Source organism: Taurulus bubalis (assembly GCF_910589615.1).
Source record: "Taurulus bubalis genome assembly, chromosome: 9".
NCBI lineage: Eukaryota > Metazoa > Chordata > Actinopteri > Perciformes > Cottidae > Taurulus > Taurulus bubalis.
The window spans coordinates 10,876,477-10,890,451 of NC_136597.1; the positions used below are offsets into that span (position 1 = coordinate 10,876,477).

The 13,975-nt window shown below is 44.0% G+C and overlaps 2 protein-coding genes across 2 annotated transcripts in view; one reads left to right on the forward strand and one right to left on the reverse strand.

Moving 5' to 3' along the window:
* irf7 (interferon regulatory factor 7) overlaps positions 1-1,994 on the reverse strand; it is a gene marked incomplete at its 5' end in the record, with an annotated part of 3,596 nt that extends 1,602 nt beyond the window's left edge. Inside the window, 6 exons of the mRNA XM_079224141.1 lie at positions 264-469; positions 586-702; positions 806-857; positions 994-1,094; positions 1,189-1,360; positions 1,827-1,994. Of these exons, the coding sequence (XP_079080267.1) occupies positions 264-469; positions 586-702; positions 806-857; positions 994-1,094; positions 1,189-1,360; positions 1,827-1,994 (816 nt within the window). The remainder of the gene's footprint in view (positions 1-263; positions 470-585; positions 703-805; positions 858-993; positions 1,095-1,188; positions 1,361-1,826) is intronic.
* Positions 1,995-7,096: 5,102 nt separating this feature from the next.
* ascl1b (achaete-scute family bHLH transcription factor 1b) lies at positions 7,097-7,708 on the forward strand (the record flags this gene model as incomplete). The annotated part of the gene is made up of 1 exon (XM_079223841.1): positions 7,097-7,708. The coding sequence occupies one exon, from the start codon at positions 7,097-7,099 to the stop codon at positions 7,706-7,708; it is 612 nt and encodes a 203-aa protein (XP_079079967.1).
* Between the last annotated feature and the right edge of the window lie 6,267 nt (positions 7,709-13,975).

Consider the following 13,975-nt stretch of genomic DNA (forward strand, 5'->3'; position numbering starts at 1 on the left):
GTCGCTGATATGATGCACATTCCTGCCAATAGGTTCACTCTATCCCACTGGTCCACAAGCGGTGGTAACAGAAAGAAAAGCAGTAATGTGCCAGCAGAGGAAGTGAAGAGGAAGACTGCTAACAAACGATGCACGATGACATGTTAACTGCAGAAACTATTCTTCATAAAGTAGGCCAAAGAAAGTGAGAAACTGCTAACAGGTGTAGTTTATGGAGGGTTTTGTTAAATTAGGCCACACACAATGTCCAGCTGATCGTGTACCTGTTTGTGGTCCAGCAGACTGTCTGTTGAGGGAAAGCAGAGATGGTGGGCATTGAGCTCCGGGGCCTCCTGCTGGTAGTGGAGCTGGAGAAGGGCAGTGGTCAATGTGACCTTTAGCATTTCCCTTTTCCTGTAGTGGATGGAGATCTCCAGGTCAAATATACTTGGCTGCTGCAGAGGTGAACTTGGGACTGGTGGTGGATTTACTGTAAAATAACAACAACAAACACATGATCACATTTTTACAGATAACCAATTGGAAACATCTCTTTCCAGTCTAGCATTTCAATAAAGGAATTTGATTGTATTCGGCTGAGCGTACCGTCACAGTAAGAAGGCTGATCAGGTAAAGGCAGTGGGTGGTTCTCAGCTGCTACAGGATAGCTTCCAGGAGCAGTTTGATTTTGCTGACCATAGTCCTCTGTCCACAGCTGCTCCTCTATTGAAGGCAATAAACAGCAAATTAGAGAACATTTAACCTCTTTATAAACCATGTAAAATCTTAACTTTGATGGTATTCTCCTTTGCATAAGACACTGTACCTGATATCTGGCTGCCAAGATCCAAGGCCATGAGATTGATAAGTAGATTATTCTGTTTGAGGGGGAAAAAAATAAACATATTTAGGCATTTAATAAGTGTTGAAGGGAAGCAAACGCCACAAAGAAAATCTTTGTGATATGAAACCAATTAACAGAGAAGTGAAACTGCGCTCTAGGCAATACGGCACCTCGTTTCCTGAGGGGAAGCACTCTATGGGGGAGCTGTAGATATCTGGAGTTATAACAGAATCCTCCTGGGAGTCTTGTGTTGGCGGACTTTCATAGTTGTCTGCAGACAGTGAAAACAGACGCACTTTAATTTGCATTCAACTTTAAAAAAATGGTGGAAGTACAAGGCTTGAATAAAGTGACTATCGTTTTACAGTCAGTGTTGATAATCTCATAGATCTTATGAGGGTCATCCGAAATCTTGGAATTATCCATTATCATCTTGAAGCGCACAGAGAGGTTGTTCAGAGCGCAGCGGAAGTTGGTTTTCCACCTGGCCTTGTCGTTGGGGAACTCGCTGATTTTTCCACTTGCTACTGCCCATGCCTGTGAACCAAGAGAAGTTTAAGTACACTCTGCAGTCCACATGTACACACAAAGGGGGCTTTCAGGGAATCTTCTATAACTCAAATTGAATTGTAATTATGATCTTGTAATAGAGTTGTTCTTACCACTTCCACTGTGGTATTGCTACTGTGCCTCTACTTTGACTCAGAGGAAGTGGAAGTGCCACCGCTGGTGCTGCTATGCTATAACTGCCCCTGCCATACTTAAGCATTGTGCCAGTAATGACGAGAAGGAATCTTTAATGACATGAAAGTCATTGTTTATCAAAAACTGCTTAGGAGGAATGTTTGTGGCACAATATTATACTTACAAAACAAAAACATACAGCATTACTATAGTTGTGTCAGACATGTCAACAAACAAAGCCATCAACATGTTATCTAATCTTGCTGTGCCAGAGAACACCAGTACAGCAGTGAAGTTTAATAGAGGCAGTTGAACCTACCCGGAATACTTTAGTGTCTTCATCGTTGCAGTCCTTTCTGGAGTTGTGCTTCCAGGGGACTCTGAACTTGTTTTGGCCCTCGTAGCGGAGGCCCGTGTACTGGCCCGTCTCCACCTGCTCGATGAGCCAGCTGGCAAACTGGGGCTTGGGAAGGCTGAGAGGAAACATGACAGATCAGCGTCGTTCTTTAATGAAACGCTTCCCCACAGCAGAGAGAGAGGACATAGACACACAAAAATTCACCGCAGGAGCACACAGACACACGCACACGCACATGCACACGCACGCACACGCACACTGACTCACAGCTCCAGTCAATGTTTTTTAAGTGTTTTAATGTTGGGACAGTTACAAAGAGAATGCCCATCGCACCCTGTAATCCTCAACATGGTCTGGCCAAGCAATAAGCACACACTAGATGTATTCAGCAATTCATACAAAATAAATCTACACAGCAAGTTTCACACTACTTCCCAATGCATGTAATCCACTCACAACAAAACAACGAAAGTAACATGAAGATAATAGCCCACATAGAAAGAAAGAGGTGTGTGTGTGTGTGTGTGTGTGTGTGTGTGTGTGTGTGTGTGTGTGTGTGTGTGTGTGTGTGTGTGTGTGTGTGTGTGTGTGTCCCCCTACCTTTGCATTGCTCAGTAGATGTTGCTCTGGCGGAGCTACTGATGTGGATCCTCGTTGCAGCTTCGCGGAAGTTATAGTGCAGCGTCAGTTTTCGATGTCTCCTCCCCACGGGGAGGGCACCACCCTGAGGCACGGTGCGCTTAACTCAGCGATAAGCGAGACGTCACCTCCTCTTGGCAGCAGCAAGCAGCTCACAGGTCAATAAATTAAACGCACCCTCTGCAAACCGGATGTAGCGATGGGTGGAATTTCTCTCTTTATAGAGAGAAAGGGAAAGCAGTTTCACCGTTTAATCTCTTTTCTTGCGTCACCACGTCATCGGTATTGCTTCAGGGAAAAAAGTTAATATTTCCACGCAGGCGTTTCCGCCCGCTGTTGTAGGAAGTCGATACATTTTGGAAAACACGGTGAAAGAGAGGCGGGAATGAGCTCGTAACGCTTGTATGCAATTTAATGCAGGAGGCAACAGTTTGCACTTTTTAATGGGCAGCGGTGAAGGGGGAAAGAAAAAAAAATGTAATTTATAACGAAAACCCGGAAATTAGTTGTTTTTCTATGACCTGTAATGCCCACTCATGACGTGCAAAAAGGTTGTTTGCTAAGTGGCTAAATGAGGCAACAAGAAGCCGAACAACTGTCCGCCTTTAATCTATTTTTCACTTGTGGACCTATTATTTTTCCATTGGTATCAGCCCATGTTGCGCTGAATTATGAGGTCATAACTGATCTAGATTATGAAATAGTGCACCAGACAAATGCTGTGGTGCGGTCATAGAAATATGAAGGTTTGAATACTGCAATAAATGTGTTTTAATGTAGGAATGGGAGAGGCAGATCCAGAGCATTTGATGTGATGCAACTGACCCACAGATAATTAAATACTTAAAATGACAGGGTGGAACATTACAACGTGGTAGTGCATTTTCATATAGCAGCTATGATACAATTTAAGAGCCACCACATATGTTGTAAGTAGTTTCAGTTCAGATGACATGTCAGTTAAGACACACAGAGGCATTTAGCTGCACCTGCTCTGGCCTGTAGGCTGTTATTCGAGAGGCATGCTCACTTAAATAGCGTCCCATGAAACCAGTCCTGTTCCAGTGAATCTAGAGTAGACAATGGAATCCACCGGTGAGAGTACTGTGTAGTTTGTAACTTGTGCAGTGTATTCAAATGTAATGTGGGAGTAAGAATCTTGCAGGTGTGCGGTTGTGTCATGTGTTTGAATGAGACCGAATATTATTAGCCAGACAGTGAGTGAGAGTGCAGTGGGGACTCCCTTGTGTCTATGACATACATTCTGATGTAAAATGTATTATTAAAATAAACTCCTCGCTTGCTTGTGAGGCCTCACTTCTTCTTTCTAGCATCAGCGTTTCCTAACTTCATTGCATGAGAAAAGTACAACTGTGAATTATTTATTATTTTCTTCTCTCCCTCTGGAGTCTTATCCAACCTTTTACCCACAACCACAGCATTGAAGGTCAGGTGTTGCATTAGTGTGCATGCTAAGCCTACTTCTCTACTTGTTTCTTGGGGAAATTGGGTTTATAGTCCTGAACCCCAGACTGACGCTGGTGAAGAAATAAGGCATCATAACAATTATATCTGCCGCTGTTTAAGAATTATTGCTAGCACGTCTACAACCCAGTACACATGTGTCAGGAATAGAGAAGCGATACATATTCTAATGGAGCACTTCCCTTTTCCTGCTCATTGGAAATACTGCTTAACCCTTACAGAAGGCCCCTAGAAAACACAGGCATCTCAGGAAGGATAGTTTGGTTATTGAAAGACCACATGGATGGCTCACATCCTGTTTCACACTTGTATTCACAATACAACGGTAATATCATAAGTGTCTTGTTCTGTAAATATAAATATTGAATATTTTCAATATTACATACAGTACTACAAGGAGCAGATCATGTGACCGAAAGGTCTCATAGTATGACGCAACATTGAGTTGCGAGTGAGATAATAGGCCCTTATTTTGCCAGCACAGACGCATGTATATGAGTCTTCGGATGAGGAACTTTTATTATGCAGGCACAATTATTGTTACATTTTTAATGTTATTAAAATGGCATTTTTACTGGAAATTAGTTGGTTTCCCGATTCTCCTTCCTCCTCCATGTCTCTGTATCTTGCTATCTCTCTCCCTATCTCTGTCATGCTGGCAGGCAGAAGGATAAACACACTTTACCACCCATATCTCTCTTTCACCTGTGTGTGTTGGATGTGAGGCGCTGTTGACTTGAGGCATTGTTTTTTTAAGAAAAAACTAACTTCAGAAATGTTGAGTGTTGAGACACTGGACTTTCAGTGTGTTTCCAAGAAACCTGCCACGGTTCTCATAAACAGCCGCACCCTCACCTATGAGTAACACAAATTGGTGTGTGTGTGTGTGTGTGTGTGTGTGCGTGTGCGCGTGCATGCTTGTGTGATGTATTTCTGTGAAGAGGTTAGACTGAGAGAACAACAATAGGATAATACTTTTATCTTCACCACTCAGCACCCTCTGCTGTTGGCCATGCAGAAAAGCATGAAACAACACACACACACACACACACACACACACACACACACACACACACACACACACACACACACACACACACACACACACACACACACACACACACACACACAAACACTAGAATAAGATGATGATAATGAATGGAGATGTTCTCTGCAGGAGTTTCTTGATAATATATTGACTGAGCATAACATGGTCACAATCTTTGGGTTGTAATGTTGTGTTTAATCAAATTTAATTCAAGTTTCAAGAAAAATGCTCTGAAAATGTCTTATCAAGGACCAACATAGAGTAATAATACATCAACAAGTTTGGCCATAAATCGTGTGCTTGCATATCAAGGTGAAAGATCTTCAGCTTAAAATATATTGACTATATTAAGTTATTCAGAAGGAAAACAGATGGAGCGAGCTGTGGGATTTGGGAGAGGTGCAAAGTGAAAAGATTTGTTGTATTGTAGATGATTTAAGAGTGTCTCATATATACATAGGTACAGATGAACAAACATTGGGAGATTGTTTCATATTGACAGGTTTAAGATAGCTCACTTAAAAGCTTGGAAAAGAAGGCAACATTATTATGTTAGTATTTACTCTGATTTCTCCATTTATTCAGTTAAAAGTTTTGTCAATTCAGTTTTGTCAATATTTGATCAATCTTGTTGTGGAGAGTGAAGGTCTGAAGATCTGATTGGGAAAGTTTTTCTGGCATTTATGACTTTTTGGTAGATACGAGTGCGCTGTGTCTTCTGCGGCCATGTTGGCATAGTTCCTATGTTTTGCCGCCAGAGGACGCAAGTGTCCCACGTGTATCACATGGGTAACGGTTACATTTCCACCCAGACTCCTTCGCCGCTAGAATTTCCTGTTAAGGAGACTTTTTCACGTACGAAGCGTATTTCAAAGGTCTTTTGACAATGCCGGATGAAGCCAAATCAGTTTGAAACAAATACTGCGACATAGGTTAACAGAAAGGCCAAACTAGAGGATAACGAAGCCGTTGTGTTTAACTGTCCAGTCAGATGTGGTGCTGAAATACTGCATTCGCGCATCTGTACTTAAAATTGGGTTTGGCTTTTGCCAGACTTTGTTGTCCGCATAGGTATATACAACTATATAATGAAAAAAAATAATAAAGAATGTTGCATTCAGATGGGAGTTCAGGAGTTGTATTGAACAAGACTTTCCACCTGGCCAGCAATTGTGACAACGAACTGGACCTGCAGACCACTAAGTTGAGATGTAACTGTAACATGGGCTTTCGGACGGCTCCATATCATAAAAAGCGTTCACTCTTACATTTATCGCGTCCTTACGAGCTTTATAATTGCCAATTATTGTGCTCAGAGACACGCTTGCAATTTATTTAGCTCTATAAAGCTGTAGCCTGGATACAGGGGAGAGCGTCCTTGGTATTTGTGTTGTAAAGAGCTGGAAGAGAAAGATGGCCGAGGGGGGGGGGGGGGAGGTTGGGTGGGGGGCGCGGAGGGGGGGGGGGGGGGTAATTTGAAGACTTGCCAGGGGTACATTGTCAAATTCAAAAGGCATTTCAAAGAACCAAACCATTCACTTTTTTCATTCTCTCTTCTTTTTTTCTTCTGTTTTTTTCTTTTTTCTTTCTCCGCCTTTCTTTCTCTTTGCACGGTTGCAGGCCGTTTGAATCGACCAATGGGCCTTCAAGTTAGGGACATTGGAATGTAAATGAGCTCAGCGCGTGCTCCCGGCGCAGTGAAAGCTCGGGATTGTTTATTGAGCTCCCGGAGCCACGCGCCTGGCCCGGGGGAGTCGGCGTGCAGAAGAATCACACAGCGGGGGCGGGGCCTCGCGACGAAGCGTGCGTACCCAAAAAGGGGGTGGGTGGGGTGTGTGTTGGGGCGCGTGTTGAAAAAGAGGAGTGCTGCCAAAGTTTGGGTCAGATCGGCTCGTGGAGTAAGCAGTCAAGAGAGACTTGGACTAGAGTTAGCCACACGGTCCCCACGCGAAGGACACGAGAGCTGTACACTGCCAAACCCCTTCCGCTCTTCTCGTCCCACTGCTGGAGGCTGCGCTCTTCCTCTGCATCCATCACTTCAGAAGAACTGTCAAGCAAGATGGAAACGACAACCATCACCACCACGCAGACGGCATTCACCTTTGGATTTACCGAAAGACACGCCAGCATCAGCCTGCACGCCCCGGCCGAGGACTGCGCGGCCCCCGCCGTGCACCCCAACACCAACGCGGCCGGCTTCCAGAGTAAAACCAAGGTGCTGAAGAGACAGCGCTCCAGCTCGCCGGAGCTGCTGCGCTGCAAGCGGCGTCTGAGCTTCAACGGTCTCGGCTACTCCATCCCGCAGCAGCAGCCCGTGGCCGTGGCCCGGCGGAACGAGAGAGAGAGGAACCGGGTCAAACAAGTCAACATGGGCTTCCAGACGCTGCGGCAGCACGTGCCCAACGGCGCCGCCAACAAGAAGATGAGCAAAGTGGAGACCCTGAGGTCTGCGGTGGAGTACATCAGGGCGTTACAGCATCTTTTGGATGAACATGACGCGGTGTCGGCTGCTTTCCAGTCCGGGTTGCCATCCCCGACAATCTCCAACAACTACTCCGCCGAACCAGAGTCGCCTCACTCCACCTACTCATCAGACGAGGGCAGTTATGAGCCTCTGAGCTCCGAGGAACAGGAGCTGTTGGACTTTACGACCTGGTTCGACAGGTACTGAGGCTGACAGCATCCGAACCACACAGCAGAAGTCTGTGCGTAAAAGCAGCTGCCTTCACTCCGAAAACACTGACAAAGACTTGTTAAAGGCATCAGATCAGTCTCGCTCTGATGCTTGGAAGTGATCTGTTGCCTGCCTCCCTCACCCGGGCTGCTTCTGCAGGAGCAAAGCAATAGTGAGAGAGAGAAAGAGAGAGAGAGAGAGTGTGTGCGAGAGAGAGGGAGCCTCTACGTCCCCACACGAAGGAGGGAGTTGGACTCAGTCTCACGTTGACGCGTGGAAGTGAAGAACTGTTGATGTTATGTTTGAATAAGTGCAATTAAGACGTGACACGGCAGGTTCTGCAGAGACGGCGCTGCAGTTCCAGAGGACTTGTTTGATGAGTGCATCGTCAGAGCAGGACTGCCTTCCTCGGCTGCCAAGTCTGTTGGAAGACAGACACGAACATGACGCGTCGACAGACTGTTTCGTGATCTACATCGTTCCCCCACCCCTTTCATAACACAATTGTATCATACAACGAATTGTTTTAACATGAAGACATATTTTTGTACATGAGTCAAACAAACAATGTTCTTGAACAACAGCCACTTTTCCTGACAGTGTTGTGAGAGCCAGCTGTTAGCGAGGCAGTGAGTTGTGTGACAGCAATATCAAGGCTATGTGACAGATTGTTTTTCTTTCTTTACATAGGTGGTAAGGAGACCTTTATCAATGTATGCACTTGTTCTCCGTGTCCCGTAGCCTAAAATGTAAATATTTGATTTGAACAGATATATTTTGTGTAAAACAAGTTTTATAAATAAAGATGAATCTATTTATATAATATGTTTTTGCAGTGGTTTGGTTCTTAAGCTGATGTTGCGCACACTTATTCTCAGATGTGTGTGTGTGTGTGTGTGTGTGTGTGTGTGTGTGTGTGTGTGTGTGTGTGTGTGTGTGTGTGTGTGTGTGTGAGAGAGTGAGTGAGAGAGAGAGAGAGAGAAAAAAGAGAGAGAGAGGGAGAGAGAGGGAGAGAGAGAGGGGTGTGTGGCGGTAATTGAGCAAACTAGTGAGCTTCTCTTCTATTCAAAGCTGCTGCATGACCTTTTCCCGTCTTGCTTGGGCACACGGGGGGAAATTGCGCAGCTGGGTGAGCACTCAATAACTATAGACGTGCACCTTCTCCGGCGCTTTGTCTGCATTCAGGACGGGGAGATTAATATTACGTTTCATGCATTGCATTGTTTCTTTTGCGTACTCTGCCTTTACCCAATAGCCCAAAGCGCCTGGAGCGGAGGGAGGAGGGGGAAGGGGTGTAATTCAGGCCTCTCAAAGGGTATAGACGCTTTGAAATACGGCCCGGGGAAAGTCAGCGAGACAATGAGAGGGGTCAAAATTATTATTGCCCGATTGAGATCAATCTAAATAAAACCTGGGGTTGCACACTAGTTGTATCCCCAACTGTGTTTTTCATGAGGCACACAGCCAAACCAAAAAGCCTATCTCCGGCGAAATGGGGAGCACAACACCACATAGTGAGCACTATTGTGTGCGCCTTTGCGCCTCATTATGCCAATTATGGAAGATCGTCTATTGTAATTTAACACTGATGCCAAATTCAGCGAAGCAGAACGAGAAATAACGAGTTTAATTTCACCTGGTGCTCTCTGTTGGAGGGGGGACTTGGGAACGAGAGGCTGATTGAAGCTGGTCTCGTATGTTATATTTTATTAAAAAACTCAAATGCATTTGATCAGCCAACATTAATAAATAAACGAAAATAATATCAGCGATAGTGGTCAGAACAGCATGCATTTATAACAGCTGCAACATGATATTTGGGATGTTTGTTTTTTTGCACCTAAAAGTGTGCCACAGGCATTAATACACGCTCCACCGCTCTCTCTCTCTCTCTCTCTCTCTCTCTCTCTCTCTCTCTCTCTCGCTCTCTCTCTCTCTCTCTCTCTCTCTCTCTCATACGGACGCACGCACGCACGCGCGTACACACACACACACACGCACACACACACACGCACACACACACACGCACACACGCCACAATGCTGCTTGCAGGTGTGAGCCACGTGCCTGTGCGCGGTGACAAAGGCTCCTACGCTCCCATTGGTTAATGGCTCGCGTATGATGTGAGCCCCGTCGGCGAAGTGACAAAATCCAACAAGTGATAAATGACATTAATTACGCTCTGCTTTATAACCTCCTACGTCACCGGGATTCAAAAAGATAAATCAATGGCACAAAATACCCCGCTGCTCTATTATCATACGGTTGAAATTATGTTTCTGATGTCCTTCAGTGTCAAGCAGAGGCCAGAGCACAAAGTAAAAATAACGGCATGTCTCTTGTCCTCTAAGATGGATATGCAATTTTCTCCTCAGCCAGTTAGGGAGGAGCAGGGGTGAAAATAGATTTATTCATGTCAACATGTCATTTTCACTATGACAATACATAAGGGCGATGTTAATTTTGGCGTAATCCAATGGTGAATAATCAATCACATGCACTCATTTATGCATGCGTTTTTCTTCGCAAAGCCATGATGTATGCATAAACCATGGAAACGCCAAATGCGCACATCCCTAGATTATAATAGGGCTAAACTGGCCAAGAGTGGGGTAGCGAGGGGTCATCTGTTGCTCTGCATGCATCAATCAGAGTGCTCCGTGGACTTTTAAGCCATTTTGCACGAACGAGAGGCATGTGTGCATGTGCGTCAATTGCGCACAACCTGTTGTACGAACTTCGTTGCTTTTGTGTTTTGACGCCGTCGGCAAAAAACGTTTTCCAGTGTATGTCCCACAACATGAATCATTTTAATGGTTGCCAATATTTACATAAAAACAGCTAACTGCCACTAATACCACAACAATTTGTTCCTTCACGTCTTTCTCGTTATTCATTTAGAAATGAAATGCTAAGCATTATCATTTAGCAAATCAAACTACAACAGCGATATGACAACACATTCATGTATTTCAATATACAACTATAAGTTATCCAGCTGCACTAAAATGTGAGATATAGTTGTCCAAATGGTCTGAAAAAAGCCTTGATTTATGGATTTAACATTTATTTTCAAAGATCAGGAGTTTTAAGAGTTTATTTTGCACAACACATCTGGGTATCACATTTACAGCTGTGGTGACTTGCACCAATGTCTGTTGGGGTAAGGGCTGAAGTGGATACATGTGCCTTTTAGGACAATTCATTTGAAATTCATTTGACAAGTCTCAAGAGCTGAACTCTTTATCATGTGTTCTGAAATTAATCTCATTATGATAACGCAAATCTTAAATTGACTTGAAACTTAGAATATATATAAGAATATATCACAGTCATAGACAACCCACCAATCACAGCTCAAAGCCACATCTGCAAGCAACAGGTGCATCAGGAACTGCAGTCTAAAATGACTTTTTCTTATATGCATACGACAACAATCACACTCTCTGATGCTTTATTAATTCTACAATAATTACAATTCAAACAGGTATGTTATTTCATTTGACGACGGATAATCAATATAAATGCATACACTACAGAACAAATTAGCGGATAAAACAACTTATTCCTTTAAGTTTACCACGGCTGTGAAGATGAATACAATTTCTCCATGAAACCATACATGTGTTTTCTCACAGAAAGTAACTAACTAATGCAAATAATATAAACATACACCTATAGTTTGAGCCACAGCTGTGAAGATGCTAATATGATGAATATGGTTCAGACAAAAGAGGGATGACCATCATGACCACATGCAGAGATGTAGATGAATGGAGAGGTGGTGCACAACCTTGAGCAATGCTTACAGAGGTGTTAATGTTTAAGCAGAGGCACAGACACGTTTATATTGAACATAGACAGAAAACACGCTGAACCCATTTTGGAGTAGACACACACACACACACACACACACACACACGCAAGGCTGTGCAGCTGGTTCAGACAAATCTGCTGACCCCTTGGCTATTGATTTAGTAAGGTCCTGGGTAGTAGAGGCATGAGGGACACACACGTATTTTGCACTAATCACTGTTGATGCTCCGTTTTTGCCCTGATAGAAGTTATGGTCAGTCACTGCAGGTCACATTGGCTCGAAGCCAATAATAACGGCCTTTTAGATTGAATGCTTCGAGTCTATTTCCTCATCACTATATTAAAAGAGTTTTGGGTGTTGTGGATGCTGCCTCACGACAGAGTCATCTTCATAGAGCAAGTTTTACTTGTCAGCTTTTGCAAATGTCAATATATTCTGTGGTAGCGAACATTCATGATGGTTTAGTTCCAATTAACATTCTGATTTTCAATTCCTAGAGTTGGAGATGTGCCGTAGCGAGTTTTCCATTTCACTGAATATCTGCTAAAGATGTTCGACAGTTAGTCAGTCATGCACTGAGTTGTTCATCACTGTGTTGAATGAATGGATTTGTGGATCAATATAAGTCTTTTCTCTTTGGCAAAAATTGGCCTATCATGTTTCATTTAATCATTTATCTCAATTCAAACAAATATCAGGGTCACTCCATGTGCTGGAAATACTCTTCTCTACATCAACAGTCTTACTAAATAGCAGCCTTGCCCACAGCCGCCAAGTCATTCTTACTTTTTGACAAAAAAGTCAGTCATTCGACTCGTGTTTTTCTTCTATCTTTCTGAAAAAAAACGTTCTCTTTTCAAATGAACGTTTGAATGCGTGCAGCTCAGCACTTTTAACTGACACCTCTGTATGTGTGTGAATAGGCCCTAAACTTCAGACGACCCAACAGAGGAGGAACCGAGCTCAGGCCTGAAGGGTGGAGGGATGGAGTAGCTGGGGATGTGTGGCAGGGTGGAGGAGGCGGGGGCTGTGATTTGCATGGGCCATTGTGCTGCACAAGTTTGGGTGCTTTTTTTTGGGCCTGGGCCCTTTTGGCCACTTACTTCCACTCTGGCTGGCTGTGGCGGGCTGTGAATAGTCCCTGCTCGGAGGAGACACAAAGGCGCTTTTGTGCTGCGGCCGCACCATATTCATCATGTAATGCCTGTAAGACAAATCTGATTGGACGTCTCTGTCACTTTGATGTGGGTCCAGAGTGCGAGTGGCCCTGAGATTGCTAACTTCACTCTCTATTGCCTATTCTGCAGCATTGATATGGGGGTGGAGGCAAAGGGGAGAGAGGAGAGGTGGCTTGGGGGGAAAAGGAGGGGGAAAGGGAGTGCAGGCAGGGGGTAGTCCTCATTATTTGCAGGAGCAATTTCATAATAAATTTCTTCATTCTACAAAACCGGGCGAGATGATTGACACTACTTTACGACAGGCCGAACAAAAGCCCTGATTTGAGCAGAATACCAAATGAATGGGGTGAGCGTGGACCCAATTCAAACAATTTTAATCTCTCCCCGTCCTTACTTCTTCTCTCCTCCTCTCTCCCCCTTTCCCTCACACTTACCTTCTTTTTTCAACTCCAACTCTCCTGCCTCTTTTGTCCAGAGCATTCTCATTTTACAGGGTAATTCTACTCCAACGGATGTGCTAATTGTGCTGGGTTAAACTGATGCGAGTGGACTCCTGTGATACAGAGCTTATTCTTGCCTAATGACTGTAATGATGGTTCAGAAAGACTGCAGCCTGCAGCCTGGAGTGGGCTGCTGGTCCTCGAGAGGGAGATGTTTTTTTTCAAACTGACCAGGAAGGACGACCAGAGCTGGAGCTGATGTCTGTAGTTAGGTGTAGGAAAGAGGATGGTGGACAAAATAATGGGACCATCAACTGGAGCTGCCACCAAAACGGTGGCTTTAAATGATGCCTTTAAGTGCAGGATAGACCTTTATGTCATATTATAGAGTCATGAGAGCCAAGTTAGTGACGGAGACAATGTTCAGTGATAGGTAGTAGAAGAATGCCGGATTAGTATATATATTTTAGTGTGTAAGTGAGTGCAATGGGAATCTATCATTCAGATTATGCGTACTGATCAGAATCAGTATCAGAGTCAGAACCATTTATTTGCTAGGTATGTTACACATACGAGGAATTTGTCTTGGCGGATGGTGCATTAGACAAACAACAACAATCAACAATCAACACAGTGCAATAGAGACATATTATATATACAATAGAATATCAAATATCAAATAAAGTGCACAGACAAACAAACAGATAACAGTCCTACAAACAAGTGTACTGTAGGTGCATGTGTGTGATGATTTTAACATTAATAGTGTCTATTAGAGATCTCTTGACAAACAAATACTAGATGTAGCCTCAGTGATGTCACTCACAGG